General features: G+C 42.7%; 1 protein-coding gene across 4 annotated transcripts in view; it reads right to left on the bottom strand.

Moving 5' to 3' along the window:
- Positions 1-27,621, bottom strand: part of JMJD1C (jumonji domain containing 1C) — a 196,010-nt gene that overhangs the window by 104,705 nt on the left and 63,684 nt on the right. For all 4 annotated transcript variants that reach the window (XM_069980281.1, XM_069980284.1, XM_069980279.1 and 1 more), the window contains exon 2: positions 19,581-19,745. In XM_069980281.1, coding sequence (XP_069836382.1) covers positions 19,581-19,745 — 165 coding nt within the window. The remainder of the gene's footprint in view (positions 1-19,580; positions 19,746-27,621) is intronic.

The raw sequence follows: 27,621 nt of genomic DNA, 5'->3' as shown, positions 1-27,621 counted from the left end.
TTTTTTTTTTAAAAGTCCACTCACATTAGTTCCATTCTTATACAACAAGGGGCCGTCCAAGGTCCAGGCATGTATAATATAAGGCACATCCAATTCCTAGAAACTGAAGGTTATTGACCCTCCTTGAATATCTGTCTACTTGTAATAATCTTAAAGTCTCACTGTCATTACAAAAAAAACCTTTTGACATGTCATAGAGGCACGTGAAAAGTTTTTGATCGGTTTTGATCAGGGGAACGAGCCGGAAGAGGAACCGGACCAATGAAAACTTTTTACAAAGTCAGCAGCTCAGTTCCCTTGAATGAAGCAGAGTTGTAATACTGGACACAACCTGAGGACAAGTGTGGAGCTGCTGTTGCAAGAACATGTTTTCCCAATCCTGGAAGCCCCTTCAAATGGAAGGTATCCAGGATTAGAAAAATCTAGCTGCTTACTTGAGACAACAGCACCACACCTGACTTGCAGGATATGTGCAGTATTACAGTTTACCTAGTGGATGTGAGCAGCAATACTGCACACAAACTGATCAGGCGTAGCACGGTTTTCTTGGCTGTAATCCTGGACAGCCCCTTTACTGGTATATACTAAGGGGGAAACACATTCTTAAAAACAGGTTCTTGGAGAAAAAGAATACTAAAGATGGGCATATGGCTAGGTAAAGGGGTACTCTGACACTTCAAAACATCCCGCTGACCGAAGCTGCTGCCACTTCCGGGGCAGGACAGCACTGCGGCCAGTGATTGGCTGAGCGGGCTGTCACTGCAGAGACAAGATAGCCTTTAAAGCAGTGGCAGCTTAGGGTCAATGCGGGACCTGGAGATGCTGCAAAGGACACTGGGAGAGCGTGGTGAGGTACGAATAAGATGATGTTCATTATGTTCTATATAAGGGCAGCAAAAAAAGTTTCAAAGTATAAAAGTTTATAAAGTATAAAAAGTTTTAAAGCGCCAGAGTACCCCTTTAAGCAGGAGCATTTCACAAATAAAGCAGTTAGGCCTAATGAACAAATAGTCACTAAATAAATGTACATCTTCTCAGCGTGAACAGCTCACATATATCCCTGTAGTCTACATTACACTCAATGGATCATGAAGTCATCTATAAAACAAGAAATGGGAACATTTGGTTCCTATCCCTTTATGTCCTCATGCTTCAGTCTGACTTTTACAGCTCACAAGCGCCAGCATGCCTCACCAGATGACATTCTTCTACCTGCAGATACAACACGTCCAGTATGACATCATGTTGGGCATGCTCATTGACTTGGGCACAAAATTCCCTGGAAAGAACCACAATTTGTCAAAAGAGAAAGAATTACATTGGGGGAGGGTGGGGAGGTTATTATGGCTCTTACATATGTAACACTACTTGTATTTGAGCAGTGAAACTACTTTAAATTAAAGGTAACAATAATAGATCAGAAGAGAATATTAAGGAACAGCGAGGGCGTGCATTCAGTAAGACTACCATCTCCTCTTTACTGCAGCAATGGTGATCATTACTTCATATACAAAACCACTCTGCATTTCTGAACCTGAGGCCTTTATACATGGGGGGGGGGGGAGTAGCTCAACGTCCCGCTTATTGCCCCATATAAAAGCTCGGCTGATCACATGAATTATGCAGGAATGGCCAACTACCTAATGGTGGCTCCCCACACAGCGGCAGATGCTGGGGAAGAAAAGGAAAAGTACTTAGTTGTCAACATGGGGGTGGGGGGAGTTTGTATATGGCCGATCAAAAAGTGGAAAGGGGAGGAAAGGATCCAGGTTTTCCGGAAAAGCAGATCACACTGACTGAAGATAGGGAAGGCAGCACTGGGGATGGCAGGGTCAATCATGGCGGCGTGTGTAATACCACTGGCAGCGGGCACGGAATCGAGTAGCAAGCAAACACAGACCTGACAGGTCGGCACTCGCTTGCTCTCGGAGATCACCCCATGTAACAGGGGCTTTAGATAAATATGTGCTTTCTTTCAGAAACCGCAACACTTCTGTCCTCAGTTTGGGCATTGGTTTTGCTGCTCTGTTCCATTGAAGTAAACAGAGCTGAATTGTAATACCGCACACAGCCCGAGGACATGGGTGGTGCTGTTTTTAAAAAAAGTAGCTGTGCTTTTCCGGTCCTGCATAATCCCTTTAAATCACACACTCCTCGACATCAGCGTCTGTCAGCACATAGGAAGAGAAAGGATCCTTCTCAAAAAAGTTGCACAAATACATCTGGAGTAAATTATTTTTTTTTCTGGGTGTCCAAGGCTTTTACTACTGCAGCACAGCAATGTTATGTAGGAAATAGTGCTAAAAGTTAAAATACATGAAGAGTGAGGTAATCTCATAGGCGTTCCCAAGCAGCTTTAATACAGCATAGAATGGAGAAAAGTATAACTAAATAGGATGTCAGTGTTATTCCATCCGCTAGTAGAATGGCTCTGCTTATAAAGTTGACAGTAAACAATGCTTATTGTCCTCCACCAGTATAATGAGTGTCTGACTCACATCATTCACCCCTCACGCACCAGACTCCACAATACACAGCCTGTGAACATTAGAAATGGAAATTGCTTTCTGCAAGCCAGTTTCATCAATCCATTGTGATTGGTATTCTCGCCATGCAGTGGTAAATGCGGCAGAGACGGTCAATACATGACCCCGTTCTATGTCCTTCACTACAGACAATTAACCTTTAAAGCAACCAAGACCTCTGTATTACTTGACTGTAGAGACTAACGCTGAAATATAAGCCATAGTAATACCAATCATTTCTTTTGTTACCTTAGAAGAAAACTTATTTATTGCCACATATAGACTAGACTGAAATTTGTCAAAACAAGAAGAAAACTAAAACAAATCAGCCATATACTCCCCCCATGTGTGTGGCCTAGTGGGGAGTATGGAGTTCACACAACACTCTACAACAAATATTAAAGGGAAATTATTAGCAGGAAGCATCTAACCTGCTGATATGTCCCTATAGAGCCTTTTAGGGTCAGTTCACACATACAAACTCGCATCGTAAATCTCGCTGCGAGTCTGTCAGGTCCTGGCAGTTCACTGTCACTACATACTCGCAGCTGTCTACATACATGCAGCGGTCGTTCAGACAGCTGCAAGTATGTAGTGACAGTGAACTGCCAGGACCTGACAGACTCGCAGTGAGATTTACGCTGCAAGTCTGTACGTGTGAACTGACCCTTAAACTTGCAGCCCTGTGTCAAATTGGTGGGGCCTAGAGTGTCTGTGGCCAGGCTTGCACAGCCTCTCTGTCCCTCCTCCCCACCCTCTTCGATATTAGGAATGCACCATGGCAGTTTTTTTCTATTCATCACTTGTCAGAACACTACACGGATGCCTTAAAGTGACACTGTCACCCCCATATATCATTTTTCAATCATCATAGACATTTACAAGCCTCAATTAGCCCTCTGCATACCTTATTTATTTATTTTTTTTCCTCACGCTGGTTGATGAGAAATTGTTACTTTGATGAGGCGCTTCTAGCGCCACTGGGCGGGGCTTAGTCCCTGAAGCGCCACATAGCCCCGCCCAGTACATCGTCGTTGGCCCCGCCCCCTTGTGTACCTCATATGTCTTGGCCGCCGCTCACATTCTTGACTACTGCTGGATGTAGGTGATGTGCGCGTCCACATCACCCTGCGTCCTGCGCGTGCGGGCCCGTCATTCGCCGCGCAGGCGCAGAAGGTGAACACCGGGGCAGCCACTTCCGGGCTGTGCGTGCGGTCGCACAGCCCGCGGATTGCACCAGCCGCACGGTCCCTCGGCGTCCCGATGCCTCCGGAGCCCTCGCTGCCGTGTGAAACTATCCTCACAGCCAGCAAAGAGGCGCAGAGTTAGTGCGCAGGCGCACTGCGGCAGTCTTCTCCGGCGCATGCGCAGTGCAAGTCGGCCGCCGCAGTGCGCCTGCGCACTAACTCTGCGCCTCGCTGCTGGCTGTGAGGAGAGTTTCATAGCCGCAGCGAGGGCTCCGGAGGCATCGGGACGCCGAGGGACCGTGCGGCTGGTGCAATCCATGGGCTGTGCGACCGCAGGCACAGCCCGGAAGTGGCTGCCCCGGTGTTCACCTTCTGCGCCTGCGCGGCGAATGACGGGCCCGCACGCGCAGGACACAGGGTGATGTGGACGCGCACGTCACCTACATCCAGCAGTAGTCAAGAATGTGAGCGGCGGCCAAGACATATGAGGTACACAAGGGGGCGGGGCCAACGACGATGTACTGGGCGGGGCTATGTGGCGCTTCAGGGACTAAGCCCCGCCCAGTGGCGCTAGAAGCGCCTCATCAAAGTAACAATTTCTCATCAACCAGCGTGAGGAAAAAAAAATAAAAAATAAGGTATGCAGAGGGCTAATTGAGGCTTGTAAATGTCTATGATGATTGAAAAATTATATATGGGGGTGACAGTGTCACTTTAACGATCCATCATATGTGCAGTGCTCAGACAGGTGATGAATAGGAGAAAACCTGCCTGAGGCATTCCTAATGATGGAGAGTGCGGGGAGGAGGGATGGAAGGGAGGTGCAAGTCTAATGCACAGACACTCTAGGCCACGCTAATTTGACACAGGGCTGCAAGTTTAAAAGTTGTTTTTTAGGACAATAACTGCATCACCTGCCGAACGGACCCCAGGACAAATCTTGGATTAAAAGCAGCTATCTGAAGGTACAAGTGGTTTGTGGGGGTTCAGATTGTGGGTACAGAGTCGCTTTAAGTCACAATGTATGCAAGGACTGTTGTTTATGATCAACAAATACCATAATATGCACCAAAGCCACATCTTTTTAAAAGTTAGCCAGATACATTTCTACCTTAGCAATAGAATCCCAGGTCATAAATTTCTCAGTACACAAGTTGTCCAGAAGACATGAGAATCTTGTGAGGCTACATAAAGACAGGGCGACTACGCCACATGACCAAAGGGGCAAAGTACCAAGTTTTTAAGAAGCTTTTCCTGAGCCAGCTGCAGGACCACAGCAATACATAGTAAGCGCACTTGCACTTTTGGCTGTGTTACAAAAACCCCATTGTCTGAACGCTCCCTTATCCTCCTCAAGTTACAGTGATAATGGTTATAGTAAGAACCAGGTCACAATGCCCCGACCATAATGCCTGCACTTCACTTAGGCACAGATCTACTGTGAAATTAAACATTTATATATGATCCCAGGCCATTCAACTTCTATCTATATATAGGACAACATATTGCCATCATGCAGTTATGTTTTCTATGATTTATTAGTTCGACCTGCCAACGTATATCTGCCTCAATGACTATCATCGCTAATGGATCCGCAATATGGATTGTTGTGACGTCCATCCAAGTTCCAATTATACACAGTCGACCTTTGAGAAGCTCTAAGCAAACAGAATATGGGCTAACCACAGGTGACTATGGTCATAAAAGCTTATCATCTAAACATATTGTGCCCTGTACTGAGGGTTATTATATGGGACAGCCGCTATATGACATTTACCATTAAAGCTTTACCTCACATTTATTGGAGATGCTCGAAATGGAAAATTTCTTGGTAAAATGAGAGAAATATATGTAAAGGATTAGGATTATGTATATTGGGAGATTTTAATGGTCAAAATACATCCAATAAGAAGGTGGTAAGCTATATATGAACTGCTAGACAAGGGCTAGAAAGTTGATGGCAGTCAACTCCCTGCATATTGGAAACGAAAAAATAAGCCAACTTAGAAATATTCTAGCAAATATGCAAAAAAACTGGGAAACAACTGGTGCCAGATTAGACAGATTTGTTGTTGTTATTGTGAATAATAATAATAATAATAATAATAATAATAATAATAATAATATTTCTCAAGTCTTCCAGTACTTATCAGCTGCTGTATGTCCTGCAGAAAGCGGTGTATTCTTTCCAGCCTGACACACTACTCTCTGCTGCCACCTCTGTACATGCCAGGAACTGTCCAGGACAGTAGAAGTTTCCTATGGGGATTTGCTGCTGCAATGGACAGAGATGGCTGCAGAACGCACCATGTCAGACTGAAAAAAATACACCACTTCCTGCATGACAACCAGTATTTATCAGCTGCTGTATGTCCTGCAGGACGTGGTGTATTCTTTCCAGTCTGACACTGTGCTCTCTGCTGCCATCTCTTCCCATAACAGGAACTGTATAGAGCAGCAGCAAATCCCCAGAAAAAAACCTCTACTGCTCCGGACAGTTCCTGAAATAGACAGGACAGGTGGCAGTGGGGAACACACTGTCAGACTGGAAAGAGTAGACTACTTCCTGCGGGACATACAGCAACTGATAAGTACTGGAAGACTTGAGATTTTTTTTTTTTATGCCTTTTGTATCAGTTGAGATCTGTGAGGTTTTAAAAGAAGAGACTTTGTAGCTCTTCCACATCTCCAATAAATATTAACAGCAAGCAGCCTCCAGAATACTGTTTAATAAAGTGACAAGAAGATTGACTGGTTCAGCCTAAATAAATACAATAGCAGCAGTAGTCTGTTTACACAGCATTGAATACCACGCTGCTTTTGCATATAAAATCCTGCACAGAGATGTCGAGACTGCAGAGCCTTGGCCTCCCAGACTTGGGATTCAGAAAATCTTGGCTGGGGGAAGGAGCATGATTCACACAAGGGCAGAGCTGTCTGGGCACCATTTCTTGCTTTGGATAATGACCTCAGAGCTTCGCTGAAGCCACATCATCCACAATGTGTCAAGCTGATTTGTTGATTCAGAACAAGGCCGATGATTACTTTGCAGCATGTGGAATGGAAAGCTTTAAAGCTGCTACAAATTCCACTATCCGAAAAACAGAAACCGGAGGAAGAAGAGATATAAAACCATACTACCTTAAAAAATATATTCATGGTCTAGCCATAAAAAGGATATACAGAAAAGATGTATAGCACCAATCCAAAAGATTTCAGTGTCAGCTATAGTATTCTGCCAATGCCAAGAGGCTATTCACAGGCGTCCCGTTCAGCTCCGTGTATATAGCATGCCTAAAGGGCATCACTCACTGTCTGAGACATCTAGAAGACGTTTTAAAAGGCATTTACCATAAAAAGCCTTATCCACAAGTTTTCTGGAAACTCTTAAGATCCCAGGAATTAGGCCGCCTGGTCCCATTCCCAGTTGACATGTGCTGTCACTTTCCATCTCAAAGCCAATGGGTCATATGGAAAGTGACAAGTACATTCCAGGAGACGCGCCATCATGTGCGCCAACCAAGGAGCTGAAGGAGAGCACATGCCAAAAATGACTGTATGCCACATGTTATCAGAAAATATTGTGTACCAATCATTAAAATGCCATCTTGGACAATTGGAAACAGACAGGGATAACACTCAGGCTAATAACTTGCTAAGGAGGAACAGAATGGAGTATATTATTAGGACCAATGGACACTAAAGAATAAGATGTTATTATGGACTGATGACCAAAACAGTGCATACAGTGAATTTACATGATTCCATTCTGACTAGAGGCAACAGGGTCTAGAATAAAAATGTGTGTGTGTGTGTGTGTGTGTGTGTGTGTGTGTGTGTGTGTGTGTGTGTGTGTGTGTGTGGTGGGGAAGAAGTGTATTACTAGTTTATGCCATCAGTTTCTGATCAGTGATTCTGTGAATTAAAAGGAAAAAGCGCTGAAGAAGAAAGCAACTCTAAATCAGAGATGGCGCACATTTATTTTCATGATGGCTGGGTATCCTAGAGCAGTGCTTCTCAAACTGTAAGGCGCCCCTTAGTTGTTGGTGAGGCCCAGCTGGGGAGCCAGTTAGTAACTATGATCTGCACAGTCCTCCAAAATCTCCATTTTAGCAACATTATTATTTAATTCACACTTGCTTTATTACGATCTAGAGCTTGGGAGACAGGTGAAAGCTAGTCCTAGCATTATTTTCAGCTTTTAAATGGACTTCCACCACAGATAATGAGGCCCAGGCACCCTCTTGGTCAGCCTGGTAAGGCCCAGACATTGCCTTGGTCTGTTTGGTGAGGCTCCAGTAGAAAAACTTTGAGAAGCGCTGTTCTAGAGGATAGACCACCATAAAAAAGTGATGGAACATCCTAGTGATATGCCATAAATTCACAAGACAGAAAACCACTTTAAATGCTACTACCTTGTAAAAGAAACAATTATACATCCTGGACGGACAACATTTAAAGGGACTCCAACCCACCCTCTTCAAAACCCTAAACTAAAGTCATCTGTACATAGGATAAAGGATGCCAATTCCAAATCTATAATTTGTAGCTTTCTATTACTTTGTATCTCCCCGCTGTAAGCCTACAGACTGGGCATGTTGATGCATAGAGGACTGGAGAGGACTACTTAGACTCCTTCATTTGTGGCTTATAGCAAAGGTATGCAGGAACATAGAAAAATAAAAACTGCAGATATAGAATAAGCGTTGTATACCCTACTGATGTATAATCTACTGATAAGTTTAGCGGGTGTTTTGAGGTGACAGAGTCCCTTTAAGTATGTAGGACCACACCACAGGAGCACATTTACACACTATAAGGCCTTAAAATGTTATGAAAACGGTTCAGTGCCATGGCCAAGTCTCTGTTACTTTTTAACAGCTTTAAAAACTACAACGTCCAACGTTATCTGCTATTCCCTGTGTAGGAAGTTCAAAAGCAAATCAGAAACTGTTCTCCTGGAATGAGTGAGCCAAGTGACTTAATAGAGTTCTGGAGAGCAATAGTCTAGGCAGGCCATTGCCTGTTGAAGTATGTTTAAACAACCACTCCAAAAGCTCTTATACTACTCCGCCCTCCATTAGGATGTCTGCAGCCTCCTGTCTCTTGGTATTTTGGACGTTTTCGAGAGATGTCATTTTCTTCTCCCCTCTCCGCAGGGACTCCTGTGGTTTGGAGTAGAAGTAACTTCCTGCTATATTCTCCTTTTGTTTATCTCAATTATGTCACCTGATACACCCGTAAGGTATATCACGCCACATGCTTTCTTCCTACACACTGAAGTGTATAGGGTTTTTTATTTTTATTTTAACTTGTATCTTAGCGCTTCACTTCATTAAAACGTGTTTTTAAAAAAAAAATGCTCTACAAATATTTAGGGTGAGAAGATGGAAATTGTGACGTGATCTCACCGCCCCTGGGATACAGGCATGTTTTCAGCTCTAATACAATTTAGAAAAGGTAACAAAATCCCACCCCACAGCTGTAGTCCCAGAGAGCAGCACAGTCCTGGTATGCATTACCTCTTTAAAAGGGTTTTCTCATGACCACTTATCACCATCTACAGAATTGTCTGATCATTTGAGCACTCACTGCTGGAACCATCAATCGTATAAGGGGGGCTCCACATTATTCTCTTACAGCTTACACTCTACCATACATGTCTGCACTATCCCAAACTGTTCTCTATGGGGAACGATGCTGCAATCCTATTTCCATTATTCTTTTTTCCTCCAGTAAGCTAGGCTAGGCTCACACTGCGTTTTTGCTGTCTGTTTAAAAAAAATGCTGTTGTATGCTATACTGCAGGGTCTGTTTCCATTGATTTTTTTTTTTTTTTAAATGTAAAAGAACCAAAATGGTTCTGGGGTTTTTATTTACTTACACAAAAGATGTGACTGACCACGTTTTTCTGTACATTAAAGCTAAAAGTAGTGAAATGGAAGCCTTAGGCTTGGTTCACACTGCGCTCTTGCCTCTGTTTCACTGTATCCCTTTTAGTACTTTTAATTTTAATGTACAGAAAATGTGTTCAACCAAGTCTTTGTGTATGTTAAACAAATAAAACTGATCTGTTTGTTTTTTAATAATGTAAGCCACAGGAAGACAGATCCTGCAGTGTAGCATGCAACAGCATTCGGTTTTGCATCCTTTTTTCCTTTAAATGTACACATTAAAAACGCAGCCTCACTAAGCTGCATAATATATTTATACATTCTGTATCTCCCCTTTCAATATATCTATCTATCGTATCTATCTATACACACACAAACACACACCATATTTTCCGACTTTTTGACCCCGTAAAATCTTTAGAAGTCGCGGGTTGTCTCATACACTGGGTATCATCGCCGCATACAGTAGGGGAAGCCCAAAAATAGCCATATCCCCACTGTATGCTGTCGGGAAGGGGTTAAAATTTTCCAGCGTATAAGGCGAACCCCTGACAATCTTCTTGAAAGTCAGGGGTCGCCCTATACGCCTAGTCGCCTTATAGGCCAGAAAATACGGTGTACAGTATATATCTTTTTTTTTTTTTTCTTTTTTTTTTTTATTAAACTGTTAAAGTTAATTCTGCTTTGAATCTTACACCCAGTCCTAAAACACAGCTCACAATCGTAGATATTTATGGAATGAATTATTGTGCACACCACATTCTTCCTCCAGTTGTATAAATGATTTAAACACTAAATAAAAGATGTACGGCTATTGGCCCGACAGTTCTAAAATCCTATTAACTTTTTACACTCACTGATTTGGTTTTTGATCCTTATTGGTGAGCGAATTCGATAAAATAGAATTACAATTCGACTTCTCTTTCTTAAAGGGGAGGGCCCATATGAGCTCATTTCTTATTGCAGCGCTGTCACATTTTGGCATACATAATCTGTTTCACTGTGGTTTCCGGAATATTTTACTTACTGTATAGGTGAGATTTTGACAGAAAACCATCATAACAAAGGGTCCACTGTGACATTATTGGTCATTGTGGCTGAATATCAAGAGGGAAGATTGCTAGAACTGGCACCTAAACCTTGCAGAGCAAGTGTGTTAAGAACGTTGTAGGAAAAGTGTGCCCTTCAATAATTAAGCGAGTGCCTGGAAAAGGAGTGTTTGGCCTTATACATTATTCATTGCTCCTCACAGGCTGATGCAAACTGACTTGGCATAGAGATCTTCCAGTATCTAACTCCGATAACCACCTAATGCTAACAATAATGGAAAGAAAACTCAACATACATACAAAATTATTATGCCACTGAAATTAAAACAATATTAACCCTAGAGTAAGATAGTGACAATAACAAAGCAAACCTTCCAGGAGATGTGCCCTCCAATAATCCTCTAGTCTATTGCTACAATGCTGTACTAGCAGCACTGAGGTAGTGGATCTCAAATAGCAATTCACAATCATGTGACCAGGATCCACCATGTCGCACAGGGTTGCATTGTGATCCACAAGCTTCTAAGTTGCAACACGACCCCATTCATTTATTCATAGAGGCTGTGAGGTATGCTTAACAGTGGCATGTCGCTCACAAACTAACATGGTATCCACTAAGTGGATAAATTGCGAGTAGGGTTGAGCAAAGGTATAATAAAGTTTTGGTTTGCAAAAGAATGAATGTTCGGCACTGGACTTCCGGTGGCTGGAGAACATGGCTACATCCATCTTCTCCAGCCACCTGGAGTCAAATGCCGAGTGTTTGGTAACTTCTGGGTCACGAAACCCTGAAGCTTTGCACATCACTAATCGCGAGCTTTTTTTATGTCACTTCCCTTAAACAGATGAAATTATAGCCTATGGGTGAGAACTGCCGGTGTTTGGCATCTGTTTAACGCATTGGTTACCCATAGACACAAAAATGCTTAAGACGAGGAGCAAAAACAATCTGAGAGACAGATATCTTTCCATCTACCACAGAGACGGTGCCATGAACGGACACCCACATTGCCATGCTTTGCTTTCCTGGAACTCTGGTTAATGTTTGTTGGCAGATTTTTTTTTTCCACGTTGACCTAAATTTCATTGTCACATAAAATATATCTTCAGATCAATGATATGACAGCTCTGATCAGAACAGTGTGTGTACACCAGATGGCCCAGTCAATTATTAACCAAGTGGGTAAACTACTATTCATTACAGATAGGCTTCTCTCCAATGCTAGGCTGACAGAATTGCTTCTTTGCATCACAATGGACATATACTGTATATGGGATGGGTCATGAACTGCATCCAGAAAATGACTGTCAACATTTCTTGTAAATTTTTCAGAAAACCAATATATGGAAAGAACCATGGAAAGCAATCACAAAATCTAGTGGCCCTATAATAAAACCATTCATAACATAGATTTTGGAATCTAAGGCAGCAATTTACCCCATATATCTCCTATATAAAAGTCTTTTCTTATGGTCCCACAGAGCTCGCTGTAAACACTGCATACGATCAAGCGACGAGCGATAAATCGTTCATCGTGATCTTTCAACATGTTCTAAAATCGACATTAGTCGTTCGCTTCGTGCAAACAGTCTTTCACCGATTTACCCTGAGTGAGATTGGCTTAGGCGATCTTAAAACGACTGTAATAACGAATTTTTCAAACGATATATCGTTCTATCTAAACACTGATCGTTATAAAAAAAAAAAAAAAAAAACAGTTACTTCAAAATCGTTAAACTTTCGTTTGCGCAAAGTATCGCTCCGTGTAAAGGGACCATTACTCTCTGTCAATAGAGTCAGACAGATACACATGTACAGCTCCGAAGCCGTCCACTACTTGGCCCGCTATGCCAATGATTCAATATGGATAGAGCTGGAAATATTTAATGCAGGTTTCCAAAGCAACCAAAGCCATAGAAAGCTGGCTTCCCTGCAGACACATAATACAAACCAAGATTCTTCTCTAGTTATCATTGAGAACACACACTATTATAATACCATTTCCTATTCTACTGCAAGGCCTTTGTATTTACAGCACTGCAACAAAACTTTCTTCACACTTATCTGAACAAACATGTCTTAGAAAGCCTCATCGGCTTTGACATAAACCATCACAAAGAATCTGGTTATAAAAGAAAAAACAAACAAAGACAAAGGGTCTTCTATGGGTAGACACATGCTGGATCCAGCAGATCTGCACTCGCTTAAGGAGCCTTTTACACAGCTCATCCTGCAGGAAGGAGCAATGGCCAGCTCATGCAGCCCTTCACTTTACATCCCAGGTGTTTACACAGGGAGATGTGGGGCAGACTTATCTGCACAATCCCAGCGATCAGCCAACAATGCAGCCATTGCTTATTCATCTCCTGACCACCTCATCATCCTTTACACAGGGTAACATCCATCTATTTGGCCGATAATGCCCTGTGTAAAGAAGGCTATACACAAAACACAGCCAAAACTTTCTTTAAAGGGGTTATCCAGAGCTACAAAAACATGGCACCTTTTGCACCACTCTTGTCTCCAGATTGGGTGGGGTTTGAAACTCAGTTCCAGTAAAGTAAAGTGAGGTAAATGGAGCTTAATTGCAAACCACACCTGACCTGGAGACGGGAGGGGAAAAAGTGGCCATATTTTTTGTAGCGCTGGAAAACCCCTTTAAACCCTAGACGACCCTGGACGTAGGGTTACGTCATGGAAGTCTGTCCCCAGACGACCCATGACGTAACCTTACGTCCTGGGTGTTTTTCCCGCTATGAAGCGCGCTCCGGAGCGGAGCGCGCTTCATAGCAGGTGGGGGCCGGCTGCAATCAGCAGCCGGGACCTCACCGGTAATGACACGCTGCAGCGATCGCGCTGCCGCGTGTCATTAACCCCTTAAACACTTAAGTGTAAGTGACAGGGGGAGTCCCCTGTCACTTACCGATCGGGACCCCCGCAGTGTGACTGCGGGGGTCCCGATCTTTGAAACGGACTGCCGGAGGTCTCTTACCTGCCTCCGTGCGGTCCGATCGGCGATCTGCTACACTGAGCCTGCACAGGCAGGCTCAATGAGCAGATCGCCGATAACACTGATCAATGCTATGCCTATGGCATAGCATTCATCAGTGTAGAAATCAAAGTAATGTATGTAGAAGTCCCCCAAAGGGACTTCAAAAGTGTAAAAAAAAAAAAAAAAGTTCAAAACACTATTACACTACCCCAAAACCCCTCCCCCAATAAAAGTCTAAATCACCCCCCTTTCCCATTATATAAATAAAACATATAAAAATGAATAAATAGATAAACATATAATATACCGTAGCGTGCGTAATTGTCCGATCTATTAATATATAACAAGCGTCATTGGGATTGGTGAACGGCGTACACGAAAAGAGGGGAAAAAGTGCGCAGATTACCGATTTTATGTTACATTATATATTAAAAAAAAATCAATAAAAAGTGATCAAAACGTCCGATCTTCACAAATATGGTATTAATAAAAACTAGAGATCATGGCGGAAAAAATGACACCCCATACAGCCCCGTAGGTGAAAAAATAAAACCGTTATAAGCGTCACAATAGGCCCATTTTATTAATATTTAATTGCCAAAAAAAGGATTTCATTAAAAAAAAAATATATAACATTAGAGAATCTGTGTAACCTGCATATGGTTGTGTTCGGACTGACCTATAGAATAATAGTGTCATGTCGCTGTTACCATATAGTGCATTACGTAGACACAGGAACCCCCCAAACGTTACCATATTGCATTCTTTCTTACGATTTCACCTATTTATATCTTCATAAATAATATATTTGGAATTCCATCATACATGTTATGGTAAAATGAAAGATGCCATTACAAAGTACAACTATTCCTGTAAAAAACAAGCACTTACATGGCCTGTAGATAGAAAACTGAAAGTGCTAGAGCTCTTAGAAGGGGAGGAGGGAAAAACGAAAGCAGTAAGATCAAAATTTGCGCGGTCCACTGGGTCATTTTGGGCCTGGTCCTCAAAGGGTTAAGATTGGTCAACCATTTTTTTTCCTCTTAATTAGTGGGTGTGTTTGGCGCCCTTTTATGTATTTAAACCCTGTTGTTACCATCTATACCATGCACTTAATCTGATGAAGAGAGCCTAGTACTCTTGAAACGCGTAATATGTGCAGCATGCAATAAACTTTTACATTTTTATTTGCACTCTACTCCTGAATACTGTGTTGGGCAGCGCTGGTTATCACTCGGGTACGGCTGTTTTAAGCCACTTCTTGTTTTTACGTTTGTTTCTTGTATCATACGGGCCCCTTTTTTCTGGGAGTATCCCGTTCATGTACCCTCAACTAGCTCTTGCAGCCTAACATCACATCAGAAGGACTTCCGCCTGGACCCACGTCAGGATCAACCTTCCATCCACCTACCCTACCTCAGGGTGATATGCATAAAGCCCAAGGGGCAACAAGGTGAGCCTTGCTACCTTCCCTTTCTCATTACCAACAACTTTTGCGGTATCACACGAGGCGCCGTCCTCTGCCTGTTTTTTCTACCCTTTGTTCTATTGTGTATGAAGATGTCCTGACTTTCACCTAAAAAGTAAAAAAAGGGGGGATTTCGTATGCATGTGTATGGGGATTTGAGACAAATAGCTATTTCGTTTTCAGCCAGCAGCTATCTAAGTTGACTAGACAAATATCCTGAGAGACTCAGGATACAAAACCCAACTTCATTTCTGATGTCTAAAAAAAGAAAGCAAAATCACAATGACCCATTAAAATGTCTAGGTGACCCAGTCCATGAATGGCTGTTACTCTGAATGACGAGCATGTAATACTTCATTTCCACTGCTGTGGACACTATGAATAAGAGCCTTCCCCAACAATAACAGCTGATCAAAGAGTTCTAAAAGAAGACAAGCGTCGATCAGCTGATCGTCAGACCGGCTTCACTATAAGAAGGGGTTGTCATGGTGAGACACTGGAAAGAACATCATGGTGCTCTTCTTTATTAGAGAAATAATAGAAAAACAACCACTTATCTCCTTGTCTGGGGAAGGCTGATTCCTGCTATCATATCTTCTTTTAGGTTCTTCTTAAAAATCAATGCTTTCAGCAAACATCCAAGCTATTCGCCAATGCTAAAATGTGTCACAGATTACATACCACCGACAAGAAAGAAGGCAGCGACAAGGCTGTTCTCTTGTGTATATGGGTGGGCACATAAAGGTTGAGAATTTTACACACATTTTATTACTAGCAACCGATCAGTTAATATTTTTATGACAATGCTATATCATATTTTTTTTAATATACATTAAACAATTATACGGCTATATACAAGCTATGTTTTTATTTTAGTACTGACCCAGTCACACAATTCTCAGCAGGACCGGGGAGGAGGTGGCTGAGAGAAAAGACGTCCACTCTTCACCCCGGTTCCAGCGGCGGGTCCCGCATCGCAGCGCTCCAGTCCCCGCTTCCTGGTGCCTGATGCGGGCCCGAGACGATACGTCTCAGGTCCGCTCAGCCAGTCAGTGACAGAGGCGGGATCTGTGTGGACTTGAAACGGATCCCGCCTCCTTCACTGACTGGCCGAGAGGACCTGAGACATCACGTCTCGGGCCCGCATCAGACACCAGGAACCGGGGAGGTGAGTGGACGTCTTTTCTCTCAGCCACCTCCTCCCCGGTCCCAGCAAAAAAGTGCCCCCCTTCCCGCTGGAGTACTCCTTTAACAGACTTATATGGAAGCTGGGGAGAAAGCAGGACACTTGTGAATAAAGCTCAAATGCAGACCCTTTAGGTAACGCTGCTTTTCCTCTTTACCCTACTGAAAAAAAACACGCACTAGGCTGATCTCTTTATTGGAGAGTCATGTAGTGTTACTGTCGGATGTATATATATAAAGACTTTGAGGTCATGCAGTCGTCCTGTATCAACAGAAGCTGGTTGCAAACAAAGAATCTTTCCTAATCTCCATATAAACATTACTTCCCAGGTAATGGCCTCACGTCAGATTATTACTTGACAAATAGGCATTACAAATGAAGCATGAAGACAAAGAAGCCCAAGACCTGATCTATAACCAGTGCAATGCTAATGACAATAGCTCATTTAGACAATTACATAGATGTGTATACTGGAATGATGTCACTACTGCTGATAAGGACAAGAACAATAGCCCCAGTTAAAGATTACCTAAACAGACTGGGGGTCCTGAAAGTATTCAATCGTGCTGCTCCTCCTTCATCCTTTTAGGAGCGGCAAAGTCTTTATCATTAGTAAACATGTATTCTTTTACATATACATTCCGAAAGTCATAACTCATAACCTTACAACATGTGCCAATGTCAGGGCTATATAGTTGGTTTTGATAGTGGAAGAAAACCACTATTTGATATTGGGAAAGAACAAAAAGCTAAGCGAACATGATCGGTGGACACTAACCACCTAGAGAAGAGGAGCTGTCAGTCATCTGTTTTGCTGTTCCATTTATTTGCCAAAAATATCCCCGATATGTTGGAGCCTTGTGGTTCAGAGTCTATGAAGGACCTGGATCCCTTCTGCACAATCACCCAGACCAATGTTTAAAGTTTGTCATAGAGAATATGTTGTAAATCTCATAGGCATAATAATCATTTACTTCTGTTGTGGGGAAGCAGGTACGATATCTGTTAGGGCCACAATGGTGCACCAGAGACGATTTGTGGAGTGACGGAGAACAAGAGTTGTAGGAAAAGTTTGTTATAAAGCATTTTTGGCTTTTGATCATTTAATATTTTTTTTAACAAACATATAACCCTATAGTGTGGATGGTAGTTGTCCCAAGCCGTGTTGGCCAACAGAGCTCAGGAGGCTCCTAGCTCAAGTCACTGAACATTATCTGGTTTAATCAACATGTCTCTATCTCTATGGACCCATCAGCATTCTAATCCTAAATGGATCCAAAGCATGACATTTCTTTTCAGAGAAAGCAGCTGCAAGAAGGCAGGTCGGGAACACACATAGGCGGCATTTTCCCCGCTAACCTCCACGAGATGCAGCCCGTCATTAGCTGCTAAAAGCCAATTGTAAGAATAGGTATAAAATCCACAACTCCTGGGTGCATTTCAGAAAATAGCCTGCTGAACAAGCTGAGCAATAGGGGGAAAGCGACACAAATAGTGTCTGTTCCAGCCCTGCACCTGCTGTGTGCCTAGCACGGCAAACATCTCTCCATGTTCCAACTACTGGAGCTCAGTAATTGAACTGCCAAGCGGCAGCCTCCTAATGAACCAATGTACCACTGGGCTCAATAAGCAGCCACAATTAGTATTTTGTCCTTGTTGCTCATTTCCATTCCATCTTTACTCTCCTTGTCAAGTTACAATGACTCTTACTTCTCCCATTATCCTGCGTCTGGTGCGGGTGTGGGGGGGGGGAGGTTAGAGCCTGTTGCTTATATCTCATAATAGAGCCATTAGGATGTGTACTATCTGTCTGGATTTTATATCATATGCCGCATTTGCTTTACAATAATGGTACATATATATTACGTTATGCATTTATAACTATTAGATCCTCTGCATTGGATGCAGAGTCTGCAACCAAACTACTACTTGGCCTACTGCTGTCAGAATCATCTTGTGAGATGCAGTAGATTCTCAGAGAAGGATATTGTACTGACTGCAGGTGGTGCATTCAGCGCCCCACTTATTTTGATAGATATGCCTTGGCAGAGGAAAATTATTTTTTCCCTGGCCTTGCAGACTCGCTGAAGTCTGTCATTAGAAGAAGCTTTCCAAATGAAAGTGGGCCACAGAAACATAAAAAAAAACACTAGACACGCACAACCCTCAGCTAGCAGCCGGCTCACACAGCTTGGCTCAAACACAGTAGGCATAGCTGTAAGAGTGCCGCCAATACAGAGAAGCATCTCTGCACATGTCCCGCTGTAAAAACAGGCTGTGTATATGTTATGTTTGTAATATAAGTATGAAATACTTTCCCTGCTTCAGATGGCATCCCAGAGATGCTCCCCCTGCATACAGCTGCATTAACATGACAGGCCTGTATGGTGAACAGATGTCTTTCATACACCCCTGACTCGATACAGTCGCCTCCTTGTTTATGCCCATAAACCAATCTGTTGTGAAATCATACAGAAGCCATTACAATATATTGCTGGGCAAACAGAAAAAGGGATTTTATCAAACGGCATTACTCAGAAACGGACATAGGTTTTAGGATCTATTCAGAATTCAATAGTGTGACCCAACAACATAAACATACATGACTGCATCAGCTTATACAGGGTTATAAAACACTGCTTTTCAATACATTATGAAGAGGACATAACTGGACAAGTATTGGTGTCTTCTTCAGCCAAGAAGGACTTAAAGGGCAATGTGACTAAAATGAGAGATTCTCCCATGTTATGTTATATAGCGGCATTCCTGACTAGTGAATAGGCTGAGAACTGCATTATGCCCCCATTGATCTGAAGATATAGGGTATCTTAGCAAAATGCAATGGGAAAAAACACCCTATAAAAAGGGATAGAAAAAAAAATCTGAAACATCGCCACTCTTTTGTGTGGTATTGCAGCTCAGATCCATTGAAGTAAATGGAATCTAACTAATACAACCTGAGGATAGCTGCTGCACTAATTTTGGAAGAAAGCAGCTCTGTTTCTTATCCTGGATTACCTCTTTAAAAGGTGAAGACAAAAGAAGCATTAGCAGAATGGTGTAGGGCAACCGTTGCTTGGGAGGCATAGAGAGACATGGTTTGTAAGATGACACTAGCTGAGCTGGAAGTACATCCCAGTCCCCCTTGCATTGATTGACAATATTCTAGCTAAGATTAAATGGACACAATAACAAAACAAAGAAACACCATCCAGGAGCTGCACTGACACTGTGTCTGAACAAGTCATTAAAGAACTATAATTAAAATTCCATCTTACCAAGGCAGGCCACTGGACTTGCTTGACCTTTGATCCCTGAGCCTGGCTGGGGTCTTTCTTCTTCGCCCAGACCAGCTGGAACTCCACAAAAAAGGCTGTAAAATCTTCATACACTTTCACCCATTCTCGTTTATCCCATTCTAAATCATCAAATTCCACATATACCTATAAAGGAAAAAGAAGCAACATATGTTAGTAAGTGATTATGGAGTCCACAGCCTCAGTACACCGTACCACATGTCTTTAGTTATGTCAATAGCAAAACATATCGGCTAAAGCTCAACTAAATCCTTATCAAACATTGAATTATTGCTTGCAATGCAAGGAAAGTTGTCTTAAGTCCTAAACATCTTATAAATATTCACAGTGTGGAATATATAACCCAGGGCAAAAGCAAAGACCACAAATATCATGGAGGTCTTACACAACAGCAAAATGCTACTAAAACGCAAAACTAGAGCCAAATAACATAGTAACAAAATCTATGCATCTTAGCAGAAAGTACCAGTGCACATGTAAAATAGGGCTCTAGTGTGTGGATTAGTAGAAATAAATGTGGTTAAGGAGTTGGTAGGAGTATACAGTCACTGAAGGTAACATGTGCACCCCTGGAGATGATGGGAGCTGTATACTGTACATGCCCTAGATAACAGATCATCTTAGTAAGTCTGATGTAACCCCAGAGCCCCCACATCAGGGTCATCATGCCGCTAATATCATGTCACATTACAGCCTGCTAGTGGGTGCCTGGGAGGCAGGAGTTTAGTTCCCCATTTACACCGAGCCTGACATGTTGATTTAAATTGTGAAATCACGCAAAATTATATGTATTCACAGAGATTGCAAAAAAGGGATGTTGAGAATTAGCAATGGGTTCCCTTCGGTATCATTTGTCTAGCAAGAAGACTGAATGCATTAGCAAGAGTCTATGAGGCAGGCCAAATGTCCCTCTGGGCACCAAGACTGAAAATAGCTCTTCTAAATATAAAGGAAAGCCTTGGCAAAGTAGCACAGCCTTCATGCATGCAGAAAATCTATATCTTCTTCAAGAACATATAAGGGTCAGGGACTAAGGGGAAGAAAAAAAAAAGGAAAGAAATATATGATGAATAAATGAATTTGTTTTAATAGGGACGGGTCTATAATTGCATCGATTTCTTCTGTACACAGAGAATTGCTTCTTTCCTTTCTCATTCATGAATGGAGGAGCAGCCGAGGAGGCTCCACACCACATTATGTATAACAACAGCCTCATATACATCTTGTGTCTCAGCGTATACTTCAGAAAATGCTTCACAAGTCAAATAGAGGTTGTGACGGATGGCACACAAGGGCACCCATCACCCATAGGCTATTACAGCATCCATTTTAATGGATATGTCACATAAGGTATCTGCTGAATGGATGGCATAAGTCTAAGGGTGACAGATGCTACTATATAGGATCAGTCACCCATAGGCGGATATGTTATCCATTTAAAAGGATTCATTTTCTACAGGATGCTGTCTATGGAATGGCAGAGCCTATACCATACTCTAATTATGTTGTTAATCTTACCCATTATTTCCAATTTTTCATCCTAGAAATAAAGACGGGGGGGGGGGGGGGGGGGGGGGGGTGTCTACCGTACAGAAAGTAAACATGTCCCCACAGTTAATATGGCAATCACAGAGGCTGAACTATGGGCAATAGGTCTACTATGAACCAGGGGTTATGGTAACAGTCATAGCAAATGAGGCACACTGTTTATACAGATAAGTTGCCTGTGAAAGCTGTTTAATAGCCGGGAACAAACCACACATTAAATCCTACCACCTAGACATAACCTTAGGCCCTCAGCATTAGGAGTGGGAGTCCATATAACCTGAGCTCCACCCCAGCGAGCAGCCATAGTAATTACCAGTCACTGTAAACACATGCAGCAGACTATGTGGTATGTACACACTGCTGTAAGGAAATACACAGAGCCCAGCTTCCCTCCGCCCCCACTTTCACTGGTATGTTCTGTGGGAGAGAGCGGAGAATGCATTCCCCTGACAATCACCTGTCACTGTCAGCTGGAATGACCTCAATTCTACCCACATGGCCAAAATACCACTGGCTACACAATGTGACTCTCATACAATGTGAGAGTCAAGCCCAACAGAGGCAGCATATCTCTGCACAACACCTCAGCTTTGTTTCAGATTAGTCTACTCCCCTTTCCATCAGGAGACGTCTGATGGCAAGAATAGTATAAAATATCCCTTCCAGACAGGCCCCACCAGAGCTCAGTGAGGTCCACTACAATATATTGGGCTCTCCAAAAAATGTACAGGAGCCATGACACCAGTGTTGTTAGAAAAGACCATCTCTAAAGATTTCAGTGCTGAATTATCATATCAGATATTTTAGGTTTAGATTCCAGATTAAGGGTGCGTTCACACGTACAGGATCCGCAGCAGAATTGATGCTGTGTTGAGTTATTTAGAGGAAATCTGCTGCAGATCTGCACCATCAAATACGCTGCAATACGGTATATGTGAAGCTACCCTTAAAATGCATCTTGATTCCAACAGAATGAAGACAATCTTTCATTTGAGAAGTGCCTTCCTTCCTCCCTCTTTTGTGGTTCTTACTATTATATTAGTAAAGTGGAAGAAGACTACACAAGGAAAATGTTCTACCTAATAATATTTTATTTATAGACCACAGGCAACATAGCATAAAGCCCAATCTAAAAGAACACGAGACCAAGCTATTTATACTCCCAACAGTTCTGGCTAAGAAGGTCTTCACCTTCTACATAAAAGAAATTCTTCTTTAATGCCTAGCTAAATTTAGAACCATCTGCCAGTGTGTCAACCAACGAGACCGTGTCTGCCAATGAAGATACGGCGACATCTTTTATTCCAGAAGAGACATCTGCACAAAAGAGACTACAGGGCCTGATGTATCCGTCCTATATATAACTAATAGGAAATGTACACACGAGAAATATTTACACAGCTACCGACGCAGCGCTACTTGTCACAGTCACGCTAGGTGTACTGGAAAACCCTCAAGGCCCAGAACAGACCAGAGAAAAATTATTTCCTTCATTTACACTTCAATTCACTTTCTACATTTCAGTCTGTAATTGAATTTCGCTCACACACTTTTAGAAAGGGGTTAACACTTTATAGGTGGGATTCAGCCTGTTCTCAATTTTCCTTAACCAAAATAGTAACTCACTCTCAAAATCAACGAGATGCCCCCTGGCTTCATATCCAGTGTGTTTAGACCCTTCGGGGCCAATAATATTACATTTGCTTTTTGGGGTATAAAACACTTTGCATGGCACAATCTTCAGTGGGCACTGCAGTGTGCAGCACAATCTTCAGTGGGCACTACAGTGTGCAGCACAATCTTCAGTGGGCACTGCAGTGTGCAGCACAATCTTCAGTGGGCACTGCAGTGTGCAGCACAATCTTCAGTGGGCACTACAGTGTGCGGCAAAAGTGTGTGGCAGTATGAGTGGTTTGTTTTCATAGAGAGAGTTAACATCTGGGCAGTAAACTCTGCAGATACCAGTCACGGTCAGAAGTCGCCATGGCAGTCTGAGCTTCACAGAGATAAAAAGAAATAACAGACGTCATCCGTGAGTCACCGAATGTAAATGTTTACTCTGCCCGAGTCTGATCGGTGCTGCAGTCACTATAGTGCCGCTTGCTGAGTAACCAGCATACACTCAGGACTGGACTTAGGACTACAAGGTTTTCATTCACAGACAGCAAGGAGAGAGCTTAGAAATGGTGAATAAACCACATTCACCTAAAACTCCTTTAAAGCAGCATAAGCCTTTCCCCCATTATGAGCTTAGCAAACATGGTTTACTTTATGGCTCAACCTGTCTTGAAGGAACAATTATCACGGCAGGAAACAGATGATGCGCTGCAGTCTTTGCATACAAGTCCCTGCTCCAGTCACTGACAGGCTTCTGGACATATGACAACTATCCGGGGAGTGAAGGTGATCAAAGGTGAAATAGTAGACGGCTTTCTTCTTGTAACAGTTACATGAATGAGGTGCGGCAGCCACCTGCCTTGTTGCACGCAGCACACAATGACAATAAATATTCATTGGATAGCTCAGATCCGGTTACTGCAATTTTCAATGCAAGAACAGACCTGGTGGCTGAAATGTTGCTTCAGGCTTAGTGTACCAGACTGCACTAAAAATTCCTAAAGGCTGAGGAAGAAGTTGCGGTTAGGGCCCTATATCTCCATCATTTAAACCAGGGATGGGGAACCTTCAGCCCTCCAGCTGTTGCAAAACTACAATTCCCATCGTGCCTGGACAGCCAAAGATGGGAATTGTAGTTTTGCAACAGTTGGAGGGCCGAATATTCCTTATCCCAGATTTAAAGGGAATCAACTACTGCAGCTGTCAAAGTTACAAATGGTCAACCCTCCACAACTCCAGAGTTCCCTCAATTCCATCCTGAATACCCAAATTCCACAAATCCTGCCCCGCTGCATTCAAATGCACCCCATCAGAGCTCAAACTCAGCTGACCCATCCTCCAGATCTCTATGCCGGACAACATTGCCCCCATTCCTGGCCACAAACCACCCCACAACCTTGTAAGTAGGAGCTTACTCTACACAGTGCCCTTCATTTTGTGCATAAGTCCCAGCATCATCATCAGGATTTTTTCTCCAGCCTAGGGCATATATTAAAGAATTACATATCATCAGTTCCCTGATGTAGTCCTAAATAGCATCATAGAGAACACTCTGCTTCTCTATATTACAACACCTCAGGCAAGTATACAGCCTAGTGCCAGCAAGCAAAGGTAATATAGAAATACTCATATTATAGACAGAGGAACACATCATAAGCCTCTTCTGCAATGCTACATAATCCGGCATTTTAGCAAGAAATGTACATACACTGCCCCTGAATACTCTAGGACACCTCCATATTACTGTAGTATTAAGACCATCGTGTTCCCCAGCTCTGTATGTGCCATATTATATATATATATATATATATATATATATATATATATATATATATATATATATATATATATAGGCACAGAACAAACAAGAAGAGATAAGAGAAGGAATAAAGTGCTGACTGCAGCAAAGCCTGGCACCTAGCTCGCCTAATACTGAGGTTTATTACTAAGCTCCCCACTTCCTTTCTGTAAGAGGTACTATGGGCAGCACAACTGCATTGCAGTGAGGAAAGGTTGCGACATTGCTGACCTGACCACTGGGGAAGGTGACGGACAAACACTCAGCACATCTAGAGGAAATGAAAAGCCTGCAATCTCTCATACATATCCCCATCAATCATCACAGCTGCGTGTTACAAGCCAGGCTGCCTGCAAATACATTGTGATAGCTCTTAGGGGTGAAAGAAAAATGTGGCTCATCGACAGAAACCATTGCAGCCCCCTATTCTAACTAATGGGGTGTTCTTCTACAGTTTATTTGAGGGGGCTGTATAATGCTGTATATTAAACTCCTGAGAACAAAGAATAGAAGCCGTCAGTAAGCATGACACATTTTACAAGCAAATGGTGCACCGGATGAACCTGACAACACCGATATTTTTCCACAGTTACTGTAAGAGGCTACAACCCAAAATCTTAAGACTCTCATTGTGTCAAGGAGTCTTGGCCCCAGTTCCTGCCATTCGGTGCCAAGCATAAGAAACAGAGGTGGGAGGAAGTCCTGTTAGGAAACCATGTGCATAGACAACCATGACGGACTGATGAAAAGCCGTACCGAAATATCTCCAGCAAGTATAAATCTACACATACGATCCCATTGGAGAATGGCGGCTATAGGTGACCTAGCGGCTACCGTAGTAACATCCTACCATGATAAATATGGCTATGTATTCCAGAGACACAGGTTCTCTCTCTACATTGCATTTCTAAAAGTCCTAGAAGAACTTCTATGTTTTGAGCATATGAATCAGCAGTGTCACATGTCTGCCTGGCAACGAGAAGACACGGAGCGTGGATATGAGAATAACTATGCCACATCAGGCCGCTGCTCGCTGGTTGCTAGGCAACTGGAAACGGGATTGCTGCACTAGTATTAAAAATGGCACAGTGGGGAGATCGGATTAACTGTGTTACAAACACCGTCTTACATATAACAAAGAACAATAAAACAAATACCACCTTGCTTTTTTTTCTGCAGATTATACACAGAAGTAAAAAAACAAAAAGGAAATCTAGCCTGTGAATGGTAAGGGCTCGGACCCCCAGCCACAAGGACGCCTAATACACACCATAGACACCTCATATAGATCAGATCATAGGCGTATACTGTCACACAGTGCTCAGCATCACACAATATACCAGTCCTATCATTTGGACCTCATTCTGTACACCATGGATGTGCTGCTCAGCAGACCGATGTCATGGATATTGCCTCTGAAGGGAAGACTGACATTTATATTTCTCCACATTTTTCTTTGATGAATTCTGTGGTGAAAGCTAAATGGAATCACAATATACTATACACCATATAACTACTAGTCATACAGCTCCTTGATGGTTACATTGATCAGTCATATGCCTTAAAGCTTGTAAAGCCTCTAGATTTGAGGGTGACTGGAGCACGCTTGCGTCGGATCGCTCAGCATTTGTGGCTTTGTTGGATGCAGCCCTAAGAATCCTGGGAAAACATGGATACAGTCTATGGCCTATTGCTGTATCCATCATTTTCAGGACTCCCTACGGCTGCATCCAACTTTCTTCAGCCACCAAGCCATCCGTCGTGAGAATGCTCGAACTGCACTCATCTCTAATAGCTTCTCTATTGCATCAATCTGCCGTAACATTGAAGCAACCTACCTAATACTCTACATGCTGCCCTTATGTCCCCAAAAGAACCAAGACTTGGGGAGTAGACTTGACCTTTGGGGGTAACCTGTGGTATCACCTGTGGTATCTGGCACCAAGATGACAGCAGCAAATCCTTTTAAGTTCTGTAAATTTATAGATGAGACTTCTTTTTCCAGACCATCCCACAGATGCTCGATCAGACCGAGTGGTGAGAAATCTGCAGGCCAAGCCACCACCTTCGTCTTATTGGCTGCTTTTTATTCCTGAGCAATTTTTGAAGTGGCTGGGATGGGGGGGGGCTAGACTGAAGAATTTTAGGTAGCTGGTATGTGTCACAGTAACATCCACATGAATACCAAATACCAGAACATTGCCAAGAGCATCACTCTGCCTCCACCGGTTAGGCTATCTCCCACAGTACACTCTGGTGCTAGGTCTTCCCTACATAAGCAGCATTCACGTACCCCAAAGTGAAAACCTTCATCTACTGCTCTATGGATGATGTCTGATACTCACATGCTTATTGTAGGTACTTTCAGTAGGTACTAACCACTGGACACTAGGACCACACAAGACCTATTGTGGAGATGATGTGACCCCGCTGACTAGCCATCACAATTTCACCATTGTCAAAGTCACTCTAATCCTTACACCTGCTCATTTATCCTTGCTTCTAAAAGGACCTATTACACCAAAAAATGTCTGAGATTATTTTACAGATTTTTTTCAGCCAAAGCCAGGAATGGATTTGAAAAGAGGAGAAATCTCAGTCTTATCTTTACGACCTGTTCTCTGTTTATAATCTGTTCCTGACTTTGGCTGAAAAAATCTGTCAGATAATCTGTCAGACATCTTTTGGTGTAATAGGGCCCTAAGGCGGTGTTCCTACATGCTAGATATGGCCAAAACCCCAACCATCTGCATTCACTAGCATGTGGGAACACAGCCTTATAGAGCACCAAGAAATGGCTGGATGCCACTTATACTCTGGGGGCCACTCTTACAATATAATCAACGCTTGTCACTTCACCAGTCAGTGCATATTGGTATATTCTATATGTAAGTTAAAGTTTCTCCCACCAGAATAATAATCATAAAATACATTTTGACAGCAGCTATTTCTGCAATTCTCTCATAAGCCTGTATGATCGGGATCAGCCATGTGTGTATGTTTATTTCCATAAGGAGCGATGGATAAGCTGCTGCCAGA

The sequence above is a fragment of the Dendropsophus ebraccatus genome, chromosome 8 (genome assembly GCF_027789765.1).
Source record: "Dendropsophus ebraccatus isolate aDenEbr1 chromosome 8, aDenEbr1.pat, whole genome shotgun sequence".
Taxonomy (NCBI): Eukaryota; Metazoa; Chordata; class Amphibia; order Anura; family Hylidae; genus Dendropsophus; species Dendropsophus ebraccatus.
Note: the sequence above shows the minus strand (reverse complement) of the source record. Positions and strands in the feature narration are given on the sequence as shown.